Here is a 19,525-nt window from a genome sequence, read left to right on the forward strand (position 1 = left end):
GAAACCAGTGATGAACTGGGAGATGCTTGTAATTTTTTTTATTTTATTTATTTATTTATTTATTTATTTTTGTATCTCTTAGTATTTTTTTTTTTTTTTTGATTTGTGAAATCAATTCTTCTGATTTGCATAGAAATGAAGGTGGTTGTTTTGGGTTCATGTGCTTATTTGTTTTGACTGAAATATTATTTTTCTGAATTGCAAGCAAGGAAGAAGAACACAGTAGAGTAGAAAATTTTGAGGAAGAAGAGCACAACAAAACATAAAATGAACTTATGAAATAATATAAAAAGTAAAAAATAATGAAAGAAATAAAAATAATTAAAATATACAATTCTAATCATTTTTCTATTCATTTTCTGGAAAATAAACTGAACATATAAAGACAATTTTATGTTGTGCAGTCAAACACTAAAAAAAAATGTTTTTTGAAAAATGACTCATTTTCCAGTCATTTTTCTGTTTTACAAACGCACCTTAAAGCAAAAATTCGCAAACCAAACGTGAGAATTCGACAAATGAGTAATTTCCTCCTTCGTGCCAAACGCGTTGTTTCTTTCTTATCCGTGTTATTCCAAGTTTACAATTACAATTTGAAATCAATTCTCTTCGGTTACCGGCTAAATTCGGTTCACCCGGTCATTGCCTTTACGCTCTGCCCCAAATTAAGCACGGAGTATTTCAAAACCCCTACTTGAGTATCTCGGTCTCTACCTCCGATCCGACCGTTTTCATAAACCCAGTTGATAGGGTTTCTCACTTTTAGATCATCACATCACATACATAAAAGTTGAAACTCAAATCCGGCGATATTCCGGCGGAATCTCCGATCCGGTGAGCTTCGATTTGTACTTACGTTGTCCATACCTGAATGTGTGTGCAAACCCTTTTAGATATCATATTTTAAGCTGCTCAAAACATTAGGCCGAAGAATTGGTGTTCTGTCATTTCAAATTTGAAGTGGAGGACTAGTTCAAGAATCTCTTCATTCTCTTATATGGGTTTTTTTCATGTAACGTAGGAGATGTCTCGGGTGGAGGATCTGTGGGAGCGTTTAGTGACTGCAGCACTTGGTGTGCAGCGGTCTGGTACGGATTCGTATGCTAGACCTGCGGGAGGAATTGCTGCAAATGTTCCATCGTCACTTGCAAATAACAGGGACATAGATGACATATTGCGGGCTGCAGATGAGATACAAGATGAAGATCCAAATGTCTCTAGAATCTGTAAGTGATTATTTTTACTTTATTGAGCTTTTATGAAAAGTTGTGCACGCACGAATTATAAAGAGATTTTACTGCAATTTTTTGGTTTTCCATTTTTATGATTTCATTTTTTGCAGTTTTCTCTTTCCATTAGAAGAACAAACATAACCATCTTATTTTCCCTGGCCAAAATACAATATTATTTGAAATCCAATTGTTTTTCTTTATTAACAATAATATCTGTGTGGGGCTGTGGGCTGTGTGTGTTGGGTTAGGTTGAAGATATGTGAAATTTATTTTGAATATTCAAAATGTTGATTATATTTATATCTTGATAAACCAATAACCTAATGGTTCACCCAAAATTCAAAACTTGATTCAGATTTCGAGTTTTAATTCGGATGATATGGATTACATATTTACATCTAATCCTAAGTGCTTATAAGTAGTTTATTGAGATAAGTAGAATACAAATAGAGTAGATAGATGGTGGTTGGTAAAGTAAGAAAAGAGGGTAGTGGTGGATATATAGATAGTAGGTACAATGAGAAGATAAGTAGATAGGTGTAATGGTGGGTAGGTAGGCGGGGTAGGAGTATATCGATAGGTGTAATGGACTAATGGTGGATAGGTAGGCTGGGTAAGGGTATATAGATAGGTGGGTGGGTATGTGGTAGGGGTATATAGATAAGTGAAGTGAAAGTTTGTAGGTAATGATAATGGTGTGATTATGTATGAAGTTATATGTATTTCTGTATTTGAAAAAAAATGGAAAACAATAAAAAAGTTATATACAAATTCCTTTGTTAAGTTGGACAACAGAAAACAGTGCTAAAAAACATGTCTTTTGATTTCATGGAAAATTTTCTAGTTACTAACCACATCCGTAGATTTTCAACTGAATGTCCAGTGTATGCAAGATGATATATACAAAACAGCCACACATTAGAGAGGCATCAAACAAGTTTAACGGACTACATTTTATATTGAGCAATTTTCACTTTTAGTGCTCAATTATAGTGGCATTGCCACATTTAGTCCTACTCTTTTAATTTTGCTTCATTACATCCTTGACATTCATTTGCTTGCTACATTTAGTCCTTTGTTTAAATTTCTATCACACCTCTTTAATAAGGAGTGCTAACATGTAATTTCATTATTCAATTACAAGAGTTTATAAGGGAGGGAGAGAAATTACATGTTGGGGAAAGAGACTTGAATGATGGAATTACATGTTAGCCATTTTTGTTAAATGTGGAATATCATAAATTTAAATGAGGACTAATTGTGCAAGCAAATGAATGTCAAGGGTGTAATGAGGCAAAATTAGAAGTGTAGGACTAAATGTGGCAATGCCACAATAGTCTAGGACTAAAAGTGGAATTTGCTCTTTTATATTTTATGTCTTAAATGAAGTTGGGGTATTCACACTTATATAATGATTTAAGGGGAATTTGGTCCTTTATGTTAGAGACATTACTTGCGGTTTCACCTCAACATTCAAAGCTTTCCCCTGGAAAGTTGTGCTCTTCTTTGAAAAATTCAAAGCTACTGATTGTTAGAATCTTATTGACACTGGGATAGGCTAGATGAAACATTTTTGTGGAGGAAAACCTACTCTGCCTCGGTCAAACTTTTTGAGCAATTCCATAATTCGCCATTTAAAAGGCTGGAGACTCATATTAGAAAAATGTATTGAATGGAATCAATTAGGCATTTAAGTACCATTTGGATACTGGTAAAAAGCGAATTAATATTGTGATTCTGTCATCACAATGCTATTTTCAATTTTCATTCAATCAGGCTTGCTTGGAAGTGGACATGTGGTTATGGAAAATTTCACTTGAAGAACCCAAATGTAGATGAAACTTACTGGGGAAATAAGTGGGTTCAAATGGTGGATCCACATGGTCCTTTTTATCTCTTTTAGTGTCTACCAGTGGAAAGTGAATTATATACTGGCAGTCACCTATGTAAGAATATCATTTCCAGTTGAGAAATGATAACCAAAGCTTCTTCCTTGATCTGTGGTGGGGGACTTTGCCATTAGATGACTTCCCTATTTTTGTTTGGCACACCTGAGGTGTGAAAAAAGAAAAGATAGCAATGCATGGAGATGTTTGATTAGATCTTTAGGAGGCTCAACCCTCTGTTCTTTGTTACATTTTGTTTACCCTGTTGTTAACGTAACTCCTAAGAAATCTTTTTGTTCATGGCCCAGAAAGGCATTAGAAACTACCTACAGGATGTACAGTTGTCATATTGAACAGTAGAATTATCTATATTTTCAGTGTCTAGTGTCAATTTTTTAATGGAATTCTATCACATAGCTGAAATTTCAACTCTTTAAATGCAGTATGTGAGCATGCTTACTCATTGGCTCAAAATCTGGATCCAAACAGTGAGGGGAGGGGAGTATTGCAGTTCAAGACTGGGTTGATGTCTGTAATTAAGGTATGTTTTGATGAGACAATGGACAATTTCTTTCCATACTGATGCATACTTTATTGGTAACACAAGAATTGGGTTCTCCATGCATTGCACAGTTATTTAGGTTATTAGGTACATTCTTATTTTCTAATAATAATAATGTCCATATGCTCCTTCTGTCCCTTTAAGTTTCTTCTTATCACTGGTTTAAGGAGTATTTCCACCAAATAGACCTGATTTAGTATGAATGCTTCTGCCTGTTCTGGACTGAGCAAAATTTGGATGATTTATTGAACATTTTTTTTTGCATGAAATATTGGTTTGTAATGGTACTCACCCTCATACTCTTTCAATCAATTGTTGCAGCAAAAACTAGCAAAAAGGGAAGGTGGAACTATTGACAGAAGCCGAGATGTTGCTCGCTTGTTAGAGTTCTATAGACTATATAGGGACCGGCATAATGTGGACAAACTTCGAGAAGAGGAATTAAAATTGAGAGAATCAAGTGTTTTCAGCGGTAACCTTGGAGAGTATGCTTCACATCAAGTTCTACTTTTTCTTCTTATTATTGGTTTTCTCAATGGGCTCTGCTGTGGGTGTATTGTTGGCATGTGAATTTCTTTTATTTCATTCCTAAATCATGGGCAATTTAACCTTAATATTTGAGCATCATTTATTTGAGATTGAACTAGAGAAAAATGCAACACACACACACACAGACATATATATATATATATAGGGTGAGGTTCCTATGAGAACCAACCCCAATCTCATCCATTAAAAAAACAGATCTATAGATGAGATTAATTGGGGAATTAAAAATGCGCGTGTGCATATGAAACATTGTGCTGTGTGCATATTAAGCATGTGTTGTGTGCAACATAGGGACATGCTTAATATGCACACTACATAATGCTCCATATGCACACGTGCGTTTTTAATCCCCCAATTAATCTCATTCATAGATCTGTTTTTTTAATGCACCAGATTGGTTCTCATGGACTCATGGGGAGGGTGGTTCTCATAGCAATATCACCCTATATATATAGGTTTCTTTATATTTACATAAAAAAATACTTTTTGGATGGAAAAAGGTCTTTTTAGAAATATCTAATACCTTTGTAGTCCATAGATATTATTTTTGCTGCCACTCATAATAATTCAAGTCATGCTGATAATTTTGAAACGTAACAATGTTACTATGGATTATTGTATGTACCAGATTTATATATTTAAGTATGGACCTGGGTAAAACAAAACAAAAACAGTTGCATCCTCCATTCATCCACCCATTTTAAGATTTCTCATTTCATTGACTTATTATATTTGTTTGTTTTTACTAATGCTTTGATTAGGCTGGAGCGAAAGACTGTTATGAGGAAAAGGGTTTTAGGAACCCTTAAGGTTCTAGGAACAGTCCTAGAACAGCTGAGTAAGGAGCTTTCACCTGAAGAAGCTGAAAGATTAATTCCAAGAGAGGTATGCAGACTTTATAATAACATCCCTAATTTCTCTTTCATAGGCTGTTCACCAGATTTTGCCATACATGTTTGTGTTGCTGCAATATTGTAATTACCTTTGAGTCTTTGACTTATATGGAATTTAGGAGCATTGTTATGATGTTGCCTTCTGGTTCAACGGTGACTAAAGTATCAGTATATTGCATTATCTCTCAAACTTTTAGTACTGTGTTATAACCTGTAAAACCTGCTGATTTTCCCAAATTCAACAAGGCCAGTTTGAAGACAGTGAATTGGAAGCCTATGAAGTTAGTTATACATAAAACAGCTAGTGGAGTTCTTCCTTGAATGTGATCTATTCTTTATCTGGTGCTGGCAGAAAGCGGTTACTAGGTTATTATTATTATTTTTAAAATTTCATCTTATTTTATAAATTTTTTCCCATTGATATTGGGAGGAATAGAGGATAAAAAAGTCTATTTTGATTAAGATATCAAATTCAAACAGGAAATGGTAAATGAGTGGGTAATTTCAGTATTTCATGTCTAGAAGTGGAGGACGTTGTCTTTTACATCTCATTAAGAAGGGCATTAGGACTTGTTGCTTACTGATAGAGTGATGGGTGAGATAAAGTCTATTTTGATTAAGATATCAAATCCAAACAGGAAATGGTAAATGAGTGGGTAATTTCAGTATTTCATGTCTAGAAGTGGAGGACGTTGTCTTTTACAGCTCCATCAGGGCTTGTTGCTTACTGATAGAGTGATGGGTGAGATAATGTAATGCAAAAAGAGGTCAGGGCAACAGCTGTTTGTAGATGGGATATGGGGTTTCAAAAAGCACTAGATAGCAGAATGTGGGGTTTCTCGTGATTCCAATCTCCCTTACAACATGGCAAATAATATACTAATGGACAGCCAATCAAGAAAAAAGTTACAGCTATAGATAATTTAAATTGCAGGTATTGCGAAAAGAAGGAAAAGAATATAAAATTTCTGGATTTCAAAGGCATCAACTTCATCTTATCCTGTATATAATGATGGGTCTTAATACCACCCTTATCAAACCTGCTACCAAGAGATATATCGCTTCTATGTTTAAATGGTGTCCTTGACTATGTATAATGCTGTTACTTGGTTAGACTGCAAGCTAGAACATTTTAAGATTTTACTGTTCGAATACTCCTTTTGTTGTTTGAGCTATTGGTACTGTTTAGTTTGATCCATTGTTCAGATTCAGGGAGCTTAATTTAGACTACTTAATGATTCCCATATGAATGAGCTTATGCATAAACATGAATGTGTGTAGTTTTTCTTTTTTAGTAATGTCTAATCGTTGTTTGATTACTGAAACTCAGTTTTCTCCTAATTGCACTTTGTTCAGCTGAAAGTCATGATGGAATCGGATGCAGCTATGACAGAGGATTTAACTTATAATATTATTCCTCTTGATGCCACTACAACGACAAATTTTATTGTTTCTTTCTCTGAGGTTGGACATATTGGGTTGTTCTATTTCTATTTTCTATTTTCTATTTTATGTCTTATCAGTTTTCATTTTCTTGCTACTTGGATGAGTTTTGATTGATTTGATTGTATTGTAGGTTCGTGCTTCAGCTTCAGCTTTAAAGTACTTCCATGGGCTGCCAAATTTGCCTGGAACTTTTTCCATACCTACAACAAGGAGTGCAGATATATTTGATTTTCTTCATTTTACATTTGGATTTCAGGTTTATTCATCATTTCTCTATTCTCCCTCTTGCTTTCTAGGGCCTTTTTGGGTCCTCATAATTTGTTCATGATCTACAGTTGAATTTGTCCCGGTAATCCAAATCAACCAAACAGATATCTTTTTTTATGCACAGTTATATATGGAGTTTAAAATACTACTTTCTAACCACTTTCAGTTGGCATAGATATTTTTTGATATTGCATTTCTATTTTAAATAAAGATTGATCTTCACAATGCTTATGATGGCCTTGATTGGAATTTTATGGAGATGAAATTTTGGGTTTTGGGTTCCTGGATTTGACTTTCACTCCTTTGGGATGGGGAACAATTGCCAGAATTTGAACCTAAATGAGGATTCCATACAGTGTACCCTCACTCCCTCTACTTTTATATTCTTAATATTACTATAGAAATTGTTCTTGAGGATGCAGGACCAAGTGAGAAGGAAAAGGTGGAAACCAATCATAGTGTTTGTAGAGGATAGGAATATCCCTTCCTATTCTTTGCAGGTGATCTGATGCTATTCTCTAAAGCTATTGAGGACTAGATACACATCATGAACTGCTTGGGGGTGTTTGCCAGCCCTTCTAGGTTTGAGATAAATATTGGGGAATAAATTTTTTTAATCACCTAACTAAAATGGTGGTGTCAAACATAACTTCACCACTAGCCGTGAAACTCTGGGCAAGTAATTGGGCAGCCAGTCCTTCATGGTTGATATACCAAGGCAACATATAATTTTACCTTTAGGGTCTGTTTGGAAAGCAGGAAAATGACTTCTGGAATATGTTTTCTGGAAAATGAGTCATTTTCTAGAAAACATTTTCCTTTCCAGTGTTTGGTTGCATTTTGGAAAACTTGGTGTGTTTAGTTTATTTTCTGGAAAAATGAGTAGAATTGTATGTTTAAACATTTTGGCGGAAAATGACTTCCCTCAAATTTTGGCGGAAGTCATTTTCCGCCAAAATGGCTTCATTTTCCCTAGTCAACGGAAAATGTTTTCCGTTGACTGGATTTTCCTGTTGCATCCAAACACTGAAAACTCGAAAAACATTTTCCAGAATTCATTTTCCGGGTTTCCAAACGGACCCTTAAATGAATGTAGAAACAGTTATCAAGTTGGAAGGAAGAGAACCTTAGCATGGTGGGAAGACATTACTATTTAGCCCTCTATTGCATCCATGCCACTTTACACCACGCAAAGTTTGATACTTCCCTTTGGAGAATGAGATTTCTAGCTAGGGATGTAGTTGAAGTCATACTTTTCAACCATTGGGAAGAAAAACTAGTAGCTGGGGTACTGTTAGCCTCAAGGGAATTTCAACTCAACATGGATGGATGGCCAATGAAGAGTGGTATGAATGGTCTAATGCAGGCTGTCTTATAAGGGACTTATGACTTATCATGTCATTTGGGTGGAACTCTGGGCCTAAAGGCCTCTTAATTGCTAAAAAGTGAAGATTAGATGAAGGTTGCATTCAGCTTGTGACTTGAGCATGGTCTTGGCCTCACAAAGGTGACATAACTTGTACAGGAGGCAAGAAAAGAAGGTTATTGCTGAAGGATAGGTGATGCGGGCCCCAACACATACTTCATTAGGGAAATGAATGTGCTGATTATCTACCCAACCTAGGATAGGATGGAATAAGGCATGGTGGTGGTGATGAAGGAAAAAAGAATCATATAGTAGGCTATGATGGTAGCAATGAGGTTTCATGCATTTTCTTAGGTTTCTTCTACCAAAGTGGTTAAGTGTTATATTTTTCAAATAATCTTAACTGATATGTTTTGTGAGTAGAGATGTATTGCTTGTAGATTTGATTGACTCATTTTGTCCATAATACATGTGCTTTCTGCTTGTGTTGTACACTTGCACTTTCTTCTTTCTAGTTTCCAACAAAAAAATCTTCTTTCTTTCTTTTCTTGCCCCTCTGAGTAATTCCTTATTTAATTTGATGAGTTTAATTGATTGCTTTGCAGAAAGACAATGTATCTAATCAGCGTGAACATATTGTTCATCTTCTTGCTAATGAGCAAAGTCGGTTTCGAATACCTGATGAACCTGAACCGGTGAGTCTTATTTTGTCATATCATATCATATCCTGTAATATAAATCCAATTCAACATGAAATTGATCATAATTCTTGGGGTATTGAATGTTCATTGTTGTTTTCCTTTGATATGTGATAAAAATCTTCTTTTTCTTTCAATTTTTTTTTTTCCTTGGTAAAACTATGCCTATAACATTTTTTCTTTTCTGCTATTCCCTATGACCTTATCTTTTCCTTATTCCTGATATTTCTTCTATAGCAACTTAGAGTCAATTCTAATTATTTATTCTCTTTCTAACTTCACTTGGTTGGTGATGCCTATAAGTAGGTGAAATTTCAGTGGGGTTTTGGTAGAAGCAACCAAGTGCCATCCCTTACAGTTCTCAACCTGAGAACAGTTCCCTGCCCTCTGATGGGTAAAATAAAGTCCAGCATTAGAATACTTCTGAAGGGTTGTTTGCTCCAAAAGACAGTTTTGGGATTCATTTTTCCTAGAGAATGCTTCCCATGGGTGAAGAAATGCCTTTAGGGATTACTGGATGGGCCCCATGGACTAAGAATTTGTAATAAACATTGGATTAGGGGGATTGAAAATGTATCAATCCCCCTATTCCACTGTACCAAATGGCCCCATTGTAGAGGATTTCTAATGTTGATCAGAAACAGTATCTTTTGGTTGTAGGCTAATACCCAATCTACCTCATTCAGTCATTCTTAAGTTGCTGGTAGACTGGTTCCTACTGAAGGATACACCAAATAATCTGTTCTAGATCAGAGGCATATATTGTTGGAACATGTAGGAAGTATGCTTATTTTAATGTATCTCATGATTTTTCTATAGATTTTAGATGAGGCTGCAGTCCACAAGGTATTTTTGAAGTCCTTAGACAACTACATTAAGTGGTGCAACTATCTGGGTATCTTGCCTGTGTGGAGCAAGTAAGTAACTTGATTTTAACATTTTTAAGAGAGGACCTGAAATTCTTACCTGTTATATTTAGTTGCAACATGGACTTGTTTAAACTGGAATCCTGGACTAGTATCAAATGTTCTTCCAATCTATGCAGTCTTGATGTTGTCAGCAAGGAGAAGAAATTGCTATTCATTTCTTTGTATTTCTTGATATGGGGTGAAGCTGCCAATGCTCGTTTTCTTCCAGAATGCTTGTGCTACATATTTCATCATGTAGGTGAAATTTATTGAATATTTTGATAATTTGATGGTATTGCATGTTATTTAGATCAGTGCTTGTCTTTTACTTGAAGATATTATCCTTCCCCCCCCCCCCCCCCCCCCCCCCCTCTCTCTTTTTTTATTTTTTATTTTATTTTTTATTTTATGTTCCCTTAAATTTCAAGTGTCACAACAATCATAATGCTTGTTACCATCCTTTCCATTATTAATGTTGAATTAAACATCTTTTCTGTACTGAAGGGTTTGTTTAATTAAGGAGAAATATGCATTTTTGCAACTGGGTAAAATTATCTTCCAACTTCAGCATCTCCCTTTTGGTTTTGCTTTAGCTTTGGTATATACTGTACTAGTATTTACTTCTGCTACCAACCTTTCTATCTTGCTTTTCCTGACCAATCACATAAACTGTTACCTTCTCAAGTTTGTATTCAATTTTTGGAATGATCTGTTTCAAAATCAGATGGGACGAGAAATGGAGGAGATAATGAGACAGCAAGTTGCAATGCCAGCAAATAGCTGTGTAGCTGAAAGTGGCGTTTCGTTTCTTGATCAAGTTATACGTCCACTTTATGAGGTTCTTGCTGCGGTATGTCCAGAATAAGATTTCTGTTTTCTTGTGTATATTCTGGTATTTGTGTACTTGTTGCATTGTTTAAGCATTTTTTCACAAAAAAAGAGAAATATGATGTGTGATTCCTTGTATTGGTATTGTTTTACATTTAATGACCATTTTCATTTGCAGAAGAGTGACTAGGGATAATTAATTGGCATATTATAGGGATATATATGTTTTATATTTTGGTTGATGTTTCATGAACATTATTATTACTGTTATCTGCAAACAAGTTCTTACTTGTTGCGAACTAAGGTAGAAATAAGATTTAAGATAACATGTTCATTTTTTCTGATGTTAAGCTTATACATGTACACCTATATACAGTGAAGTTAGCTTTTGGACTTTGCTATCGAGTTGAATAGGAATCCTAACTAGATGGTAGGATGTTTCCTGTCTAAGTCTTCAGATGCAAGTCATGCAACATACATACATGAGATACATCAACATTAATGAGAATTGGTTATTTGAATTGGCATATTAGATTCACACCCCTGACCCCTGTTCTCTTTAATAAGAAAACTTATACTCCTGAGCTTTATATAATGAGAAACCTTATGCACACTCCTAATCTTTATAATAAGATGAAGGCCGTGGTTGCTTGCAAGGTTTAAAAAGGCGTGCCTCGGTATGCCGCAAGGCGAGGCGCACGTGTTAAGCTTGGAGGCGTACGCCTCTTACTCAAGGTAAGAGGCGTACGCCTCAGGGCGTGCCTGAGGCTTTATTTGAGGCGTTTTGGCCCTTTTTTAATTTCAGAGCCCATATTTAGTTTTTTAAGCCCAAAATAAAAAGACCCAACCCATTAAAAATTATTCCCAACCCTAGTTTGACTAAACATAGGAAATAGAAGTCTGAAATGAAAAGAACGAAACAAAAAATCAAAATACGAAGTCTTCGTTGCTAGCCTTCTACTGTCGCGATTTGCGAGTGTGCCACACTGTGACGCGACCTCTTTCTCCAGCGAGCTCCCCCTCCGGCGACCTCCCCCTTATGCATTTGTTTACTTTAGACTTATATTATGTTTGATGATTTGTGGTGTGTTTCTTTGAGACTTTTAGCTAATGAATTTTAATCTTATATTTTGGTAAATTTTATGAATGATGTTTACATGCTTACAGCTTACTAATATATTCTGATGCTAAAATTTGAGGCTTACGCCTCAAGGCACGCCTTTGCCTTTTAAAACCTTGGTTGCTTGCACTGGAACAGTCTATGATAGGATTTGGATTAGCATTAGGTTGGGGGATAAAGTGAATCCTATCTTGGGTATGTGAATATTTCGTACTATGGGACAATGAAATTGCTCTGTTAAGTAACCATGGGAAAAGGGCATAGGATATATTTGTTTGTGATAGCCATGATTACTTGCATTGGAATAAGATATGATTGGATTCGGATTAATATTAGATTCATGGAGAATAAAATAATCCTATTTTGGCTATTTGATCATTTAATAATACCATTGGAAAAAGGACATAGGATGCTTTCATGAGAGCATACTAAATTACTTTTACATAACCTTGTCATGATAGGCTAGACATACTGACCTGCTAGTGATAGGAAGTAGCCAAATGAGGCACTTCTCTTAATTTGTGTTAAGAGAGTAATATGGAATGCTTGTTGTACAGAATACGAGCTTCTTTTTTTATCCCTTCAGGGGGAAGGATGACAGATATCTTGCAGCTGGTTAACTAATATTATGTTTGCAGGAAGCAGGAAACAATGAAAATGGGCGAGCACCTCATTCTGCTTGGAGAAATTATGATGATTTCAATGAATACTTCTGGTAAGGTCTACTTTGAGATTATACGACGTGGATTTCCTTATCGTAAATAAAATAAAATAACTCATGGATTTCTTATTTCTTAGCCGAGTCTTTTTATTTCAATTTTTTTTTATAGGTCACTTAATTGCTTTGAACTTAGTTGGCCATGGAGGAAAAGTTCACCCTTCTTTCTGAAACCAACACCAAGATCAAAGGTTTGCACCAATCTTATGACTTATCTTGGGCATATATTGCTTGTGAATTTACTTTATATTAATTATAAAAAGAATTTGGATTGTCACTAGGGAAGATTCAGAAATGTTATAATACAGATATGGCAACAACTTATGATTTGAAAGAGTATAGTTCTTAAGAAAGGGGAACTCTATAGATGTTAAAATGGATCATGGTGCTCTTTGGAGAAGCTCCTGATTGTGGAAGCCTAAGTCATATATAGAAACACCAAAATAAGCACAACACCTGATGTATGTGCTTAACTAATTTCATTCAATATACGGAGTAAATTTAATTTATGAGTTAATACCCAAAATGGTCCTCGACTATGATGGTTTTTCTCAATTTCGTCCTAAACGACTTTTGGGACCCAATGTAGTCTCAGACTTTTGTGTTTTTGCTCAATGTAGTCCTCCGTTTTTAATTATGTCCAATTGGTGTCAAATAGAGCGACAATTTGGTAATTGCAATATTTGCCTCTCATTTACCCTCTTTCATTTACGATCTCAATGCTCAGCTTGGATTGATTAGGGTAGAAATTCGACTTTAGGTTTAGGGATTTCCAGGTAGTAATTGATTAGGGATTTTAGGGTTGTTGATCGTAAATGAGAAGCAAATATTGCAATTACCAAATTGTCCATCTATTTAACACCAATTAGACGGAATAACAAACGGAGGACTACATTGAACAAAAACACAAAAATCTGGGGCTACATTAGGTCACAAAAGTCGTTTAGGATGAAATCGAGAAAACCACCATAGTTGAGGGGACCATTTTGGGCATTAACTCTTTAATTTATCTATACATGGTAGAATAAAAATGAGCCAAATAAATTTGAACCAGAAAAATCCAGCTTTATGCTTAGTTACATGTACATAATTCTACAGCCATTTGGGAACTTCAGTATGCTAAGCTTCATTTTAGTAAACATCCACCCTCACTGTGTTACACATAGTTTTCAAGTATGGAAAATGCACTTTTGAGTTTTGTCCCTCAATTATTACCAAATTCACAATTTTGTCCACTTATAACTGACATGTCCTAATATAGTCCCAAACTTTCAAAATTGGTGGCGGAAGCTATTCTTTTTTTTTTTTTTTAGGTCCCTTACCCTTAGTGATCGGGGAATTAAAAAATCAGGTGATGTGAATTTACACAGAATGAAATTGTGAATTTGCTAATAATTGAGGGACCAAAAATGCAGTTTTCCCTTTCACATATTAAATTTCATAGCAGAATCTCAAAGAGTACCCCTCCCCTCACCAAATGCGATCACTTTGGACCTTTTTCTTGGATTAAGCATAACATTTCTGTTTTGAGATTCTGTATTCATCTTTTGTTGGCAGTGCCATGTATGGTCTTGTAGGATTGGGTTTACATTGCCTTCAAGAATTTAGTTAAATTATTCCTATTTCTTAATCAACAATGAACGCAAAGATTAAAATTCTGTGGTATGACTCACATGTTTTGTCAAAGTTTTTACTTTGTTGCACAATTCTATATTTGTGTGCGTGCGCAATTGTTTTTGTTTTTGTTTTGTTTGTTTGGTATTGTTTTTTTTGTTTTGTTTTTGTTTTTGTTTTTTTCTTTTTTTTCCCTTTTCATGACTCTTTATTCCCAAACTTGTGCTATTGTTATAGAATTTTCTTAAATCTACTGGAAGCAGCAAACGGCAGGGGAAGACTTCTTTTGTTGAGCACCGAACTTTCTTGCATCTTTACCATAGCTTTCATCGCCTATGGATATTTCTTGTGATGATGTTTCAGGTTTGTAAATCATAACATTTCAGTTGTTTGCTTTCATTTCCATTAATTTCTGCAAAACACCCCTCCCCCCCCCCCCAACCCCCCCACCCCCTCTTTTTTTTTTAATCGTTTCAAAATCTCTCATTATGTATAACTAACCTCTAGGGGGCGTTTGGTTCACGGAATGTTAGATTACCTTAAGGAATGTTAGATTGATGTGTTTGGTTTAAAACTGAGGTATCTAATATAATCATGTTTGGTTGAATAGTTGTTTTTTATTATTTATTTATTTTTGTTATGAATTATGATGGTTATTTTACTTTTAACACTGTTAATATTTTTATGTATTTCAAATTTTCAATAAATTTCAATATTAAAATAAATAAATAAGGCAATGGTAAAATAGAGAAGTAAATGATTTAAAATTACTGAACCAAGAGCTTGAGCTTGAGAAACATTGTATATCTTGAGGGGAGAGAAAAACCAATGAATTAAAATGACAAAATTAGTAATAAGACAAGGGAATGTGAGAATACCTAAGAAAAGGGAAGGTATCTCGCATTCCCTTCAAATAGCTAAAAACCTTATGTGGAGGTTATGTTACATTCCCTGGGGAGATTACATAACTTGAACCAAACATGAGGATCTTATATTCCCAAGTAAATATAACATTGGTTTTTTTATATAACGTGAACCAAACACCCCCTTAGATTAATAAGTTTTATTACTGTTGTTGCTGCTATTATTATTTTTTGATTGGGGAGAGAGGGGTTGGGTGAGATGTTCACGGGATCTTACAGTGGCTTGATTATTTCTCTACCTTCTGGACTTTTCTTTCTCTAGTGTAGATTGCATCAAGGAATGTATTGGCAATGCCACATACCAGAGTCCACTCCCTTTTCTTATGAGCATATTTTCTTACTGCTTTGCTTTTCTGCAGGGACTTACTATAATTGCTTTCAATAATGGGGAGTTTAACTCTAAGACCTTACGGGAAGTTCTGAGTCTTGGACCTACTTACTTTGTGATGAAATTTTTGGAAAGTATGTATCTTTTGACATTTCAAGCTCATTCTATTGTATTGTATGACAAGAGCAACTTATTACTCTATGTTCTTGCCGTTGATATATATAAATGATAGTTGATTAGTGAAGCCAACATTTTAACTGTTTGTGGTTACTAAGTTAACCTTTGTCTGTTTGCATAGGTGTATTGGATGTTATTATGATGTATGGAGCATATTCTACATCAAGACGCCTAGCTGTTAGCCGAATATTTCTTCGTTTTCTTTGGTTCAGCGCAGCTTCAGTATTGATTTGTTTCCTTTATGTGTATGTTTTACTTGTTCTGAGTTATGTTTGTGATACTCTTTTTGGCCTTCTGTTTTTTTACTTCCATTGTGGTTGATTAGTTTTATTCTATTTGCTCTACTAACATCTTTATGTGCATTAACTTCTTTTTCAGGAAAGGCCTTGTGGAGAAAACCAAGCCAAATGCAGATTCATTTCTCTTCAAAATTTATGTCATTGTTCTTGCCACATATGCTGGTGTGCACTTCTTTATTGGCTTCCTGCTTAGAATACCAGCCTGTCATCAGTTGACAAATAAATGTGATCAGTGGCCCCTTATCCGGTTTATCAAATGGATGCACCAGGTTGCCTTTTTTGTTTTAGGTTTATAGGAGGACCAGTAATTTTTTTTATTTGTTTTTCTATATAAAATCAATTAATATCTTTAACATTTTTGCTTTAAGGAACATTACTATGTTGGCCGCGGCATGTATGAGAGAACTTCTAGCTTCATCAAGTAATCTCTTTGTCTTGCATATGAATTCCCAGCAGATTGTTGTCTCACTATTTTTAGTGTTGCCTTGTGCTACCATGTACCAATGTGCTTTTAGTTAATGATGCCTTTTCATTCTTTGACCTGCTGGCTTTACCTGACCCTCTATACTCTTAAGTCTTAACCAGAGGAGAAAAACCAAATTAAAGAAGTGAAGAAGGTAATAAAGCTTTAAGAGAAAAAAGGATCTAATTTGATGTTAAAACGTGTCTTTGGTTTCCTGAGTTAATGACTTTACGTTTTACCATATTTAAGAAGTGAAGAATGTAATAAAAACTTTAAGTATAATGAGTTTTACTGATTTAAAACTAACACTTAGGTAGATGGTGGAGACTACAGTTTTCCAGAACTGCTTTTATGGTCTTTGTTGGGGAATCTATTGTTTTGTTTGAATAATTTGATGTTCATTGGATGCTCAATTTGATATATTGAAGGTGAATGCTCACCCAGGGAAATTAAAATTAAACTCTGATTCTTTTTTAATGTTCAGTGAAAAGGAATAGTCTGATTTATTCTCAATTCATTTTGCATATCCTAGTGCCAATGACACATTGCCAATTGGGACTACAGTGCAGTGATTGTATTGTGTAATTTCTATATGTATTCAACTATTGTCTTTGCTCATGTATTTTCAGTTCCATAGTTGCCTGCAATTACATAATTTGTTACTCCGTATTTCACTTGCCATTTTTTATTGAAACTTTGCGTTCAAGGCTAGAATACTTAAAGAATTTTTTAATAAGCAAAGGATCATTAGTAGGCGCCAATGTTTGAAAATTTTTGTACTGTAATCTTGGATATTACTATATTAGCGTATTACCATTGGATACATGGGTAAATTAGTAACTATCAGCATGCTGAATATCTTACAACATAAACTCTATGGTGCAGATATTTGGTCTTTTGGCTTGTTGTTTTGGGAGGCAAATTTAGTTTTGCATATTTTCTACTAGTAAGTGTCAAATTTTCATTTCAGTCATGCTTTAATGGTGGTAAGTTTATCTCACATTACATTTCATTTTGATTTTTCAGATTAAGCCCTTGGTGGATCCCACAACGTTCGTCGTGGAAATGGATATCCAGGAATACTCTTGGCATGATTTTGTTTCTAAAAGTAAGATGCTCCCTCTGTCCAAATTTATTGGCCTATTTATGGTAGATACAGATTTTAAAGACAGTGAAGAAAAATATCTATCGTTCCACTTTTGCCCATAAAAATTAGACAACTTTATGTCTTTCTAAATTTTCTTAGAAAGGCAATGTAGGAAAATAGAATTATTTATGGTGTTTATTTTAGGAAAGTGGATAACTTTTTGGGATGGACATAATAGGAAATGTGGACAGCGAATAACAGAGGAGTAATGTTTTTTGTTTTTGTTTTTGTTTTTTTGTTTTTGTTTTTGTTTTTTTTTTTAAAAATTATTTTTTTATAACTTTAATAATTTAAGTTGAGTGTAGTTCCATGGCAGAATTAGCTATTTAATTGCAATTTGAAACATCTATTTAGTTCCATGCAAGACTTTATCTATTTTTTGTGTGTTGACTTGTTTTTTTACCCAATATTTGAAGTGCCTATAATTTGTGAATGGTATGATTCTATGAAGATTAAGTGTTGGGTTTTACCAATTCTTCATGTCATCAGTGTTTGTACTTCTGGTGTCCTCTATTCGTGATCTCTAGGAATAGAGTTGTTTTCAACTGTGTCTGGGGTTAAGCATCTTATCCGGGTGTTGTTTTTTTGGGGTGAAAGCTTGGTTCAACTTGGCTTTTGAAATGATTTCTATTCTTGTTGGATTTTGAAGTTGCTTTAAACATATCTATTTCCTTTTCAGGATTCTTGTAATAGGCTTCAACCTTAAATTCATAAAAGCTTACTAATTTCATTGGCAGATAATCATAATGCACTGACTGTTGCAAGCTTCTGGGTTCCCGTGTTTATAGTAAGTATTTATTTATTGTTTTAATTTAAATGATTTTCTTGCTTTTTATCATGCCTTAGTTTGATATCAACTGAAAGCCTATGTTGTAGTCTTTGTTTTTGTTTTTGCACAAAGTGGTTTGAAGATATAGTAATGTCTATGGCTAATGTCATTTCGATGCTTAGGTATTCATCATTCACATATGTAGATAGAAGTGGTCTTGCCTATGACAACTTAAAATCACATAAGTTATCTTCATCTCTTGAAGTATGTCTGGCCTGAAAAGGCCAATGCCAAAAGATTTTGGGAAAATTCTTTACACTGTTGCAGGGAAAAATGTGCGGTTAGTTTATTAGGTGAAATGCTAGAGAAACCTGGTTTCAGAAATGTTTTTAGCATCATTATTTGAGGGATAAGGGTCAAATAAGCCCTCAAACTATAGGAGATAGTGCAATTGAATATCTGAATATTTTAAAGCTCCAATTAAACCCTCAAACTCTCTATGAAAGTGCAGTTAACACTTTTTTATAGGTTACCATCAAGTTACCGGTTAACTAGCTGACTTTACAAGCTAACATGGCTTCTAAATGTATTTTAAAAGCTGATGTATTAAATAACAATAGTTATAATAATACAAAAATAAATAATAATAGTAATAATAATTTAAAATCTTCTTGTTTGAAGAAGAACGGAGAATTAAAATGCCCTTCATCCAAAGCTGTTTTTTTTTCTGGGACAAAGAACGGCTGCCATGGCAGCCAAAGAGCTAATATTAATTAAAAAAAAATGCTCTCCATCCCAATCTTCCAGATTTAGATGGAGAAGAACACTTCTCCATTGGATCTGAACAGAGAAGAAGCTTCTTCATCTTCTTCTTTGTCCTGATCTGAAGTAGATATCAGATGAAGATGAAGAGTCACCATCCAATCTGGATGGAGAAGAGCTTCATTTCCTTAAGCTGTCTGGCCAGAAGTGACGGAAATTTGCCTACCCCTGATTTGGACAAAGAAGACGAAGTTCTCCGGTCAAAAAAAAATACAATCAATCCCAAGTACCATTACGATCCAGAGCATTCATCTCTTCAGTCATGGCATCTCGCCACCCAGGGTGGGACAAAGCTTCTTTAACAATTTTTGGAACAAAAATAGAATCAAGAGAAGCCATGAAAGAACAAGAGGCCAGTGACACGCGGCCATATGACACAAAGGAAGACATGGGATAAGTACAACTGCGTTTACCTTTTCGGAGATCAATTGGACGGTCATCGTCCAAGACTGGATCTAATGACGAAGAGGTGGCTTCAGGGCATTGTGCTGGCACCGAGTCAGGAGGAGT

The 19,525-nt window shown here is 34.8% G+C and overlaps 1 protein-coding gene across 4 annotated transcripts in view; it reads left to right on the forward strand.

Annotated features, from left to right (window-relative positions):
• Window positions 1–690: 690 nt before the first annotated feature.
• Window positions 691–19,525, forward strand: part of LOC109148771 (callose synthase 9) — a 34,384-nt gene continuing 15,549 nt past the window's right edge. For 3 of the 4 annotated variants that reach the window (XM_019296498.1, XM_019296499.1, XM_019296500.1), the window contains exons 1-21: window positions 692–834; window positions 1,022–1,226; window positions 3,562–3,659; window positions 4,002–4,165; window positions 4,991–5,114; window positions 6,479–6,586; window positions 6,699–6,824; window positions 8,807–8,896; window positions 9,719–9,816; window positions 9,945–10,062; window positions 10,532–10,657; window positions 12,394–12,470; window positions 12,586–12,664; window positions 14,325–14,450; window positions 15,370–15,472; window positions 15,637–15,760; window positions 15,894–16,083; window positions 16,183–16,235; window positions 17,163–17,223; window positions 17,304–17,385; window positions 18,162–18,211. In XM_019296498.1, the coding sequence (XP_019152043.1) occupies window positions 1,025–1,226; window positions 3,562–3,659; window positions 4,002–4,165; window positions 4,991–5,114; window positions 6,479–6,586; window positions 6,699–6,824; window positions 8,807–8,896; window positions 9,719–9,816; window positions 9,945–10,062; window positions 10,532–10,657; window positions 12,394–12,470; window positions 12,586–12,664; window positions 14,325–14,450; window positions 15,370–15,472; window positions 15,637–15,760; window positions 15,894–16,083; window positions 16,183–16,235; window positions 17,163–17,223; window positions 17,304–17,385; window positions 18,162–18,211 (2,199 nt within the window). In that variant the 5' untranslated portion in view covers window positions 692–834; window positions 1,022–1,024. Of the gene's footprint in view, window positions 835–1,021; window positions 1,227–3,561; window positions 3,660–4,001; window positions 4,166–4,990; window positions 5,115–6,478; window positions 6,587–6,698; window positions 6,825–8,806; window positions 8,897–9,718; window positions 9,817–9,944; window positions 10,063–10,531; window positions 10,658–12,393; window positions 12,471–12,585; window positions 12,665–14,324; window positions 14,451–15,369; window positions 15,473–15,636; window positions 15,761–15,893; window positions 16,084–16,182; window positions 16,236–17,162; window positions 17,224–17,303; window positions 17,386–18,161; window positions 18,212–19,525 lie in introns of all 4 variants that reach the window. The other variant, XR_002048875.1, reaches the window with a different exon arrangement.

The sequence above is a fragment of the Ipomoea nil genome, unplaced genomic scaffold, assembly GCF_001879475.1.
Source record: "Ipomoea nil cultivar Tokyo-kokei standard unplaced genomic scaffold, Asagao_1.1 scaffold2144, whole genome shotgun sequence".
NCBI lineage: Eukaryota > Viridiplantae > Streptophyta > Magnoliopsida > Solanales > Convolvulaceae > Ipomoea > Ipomoea nil.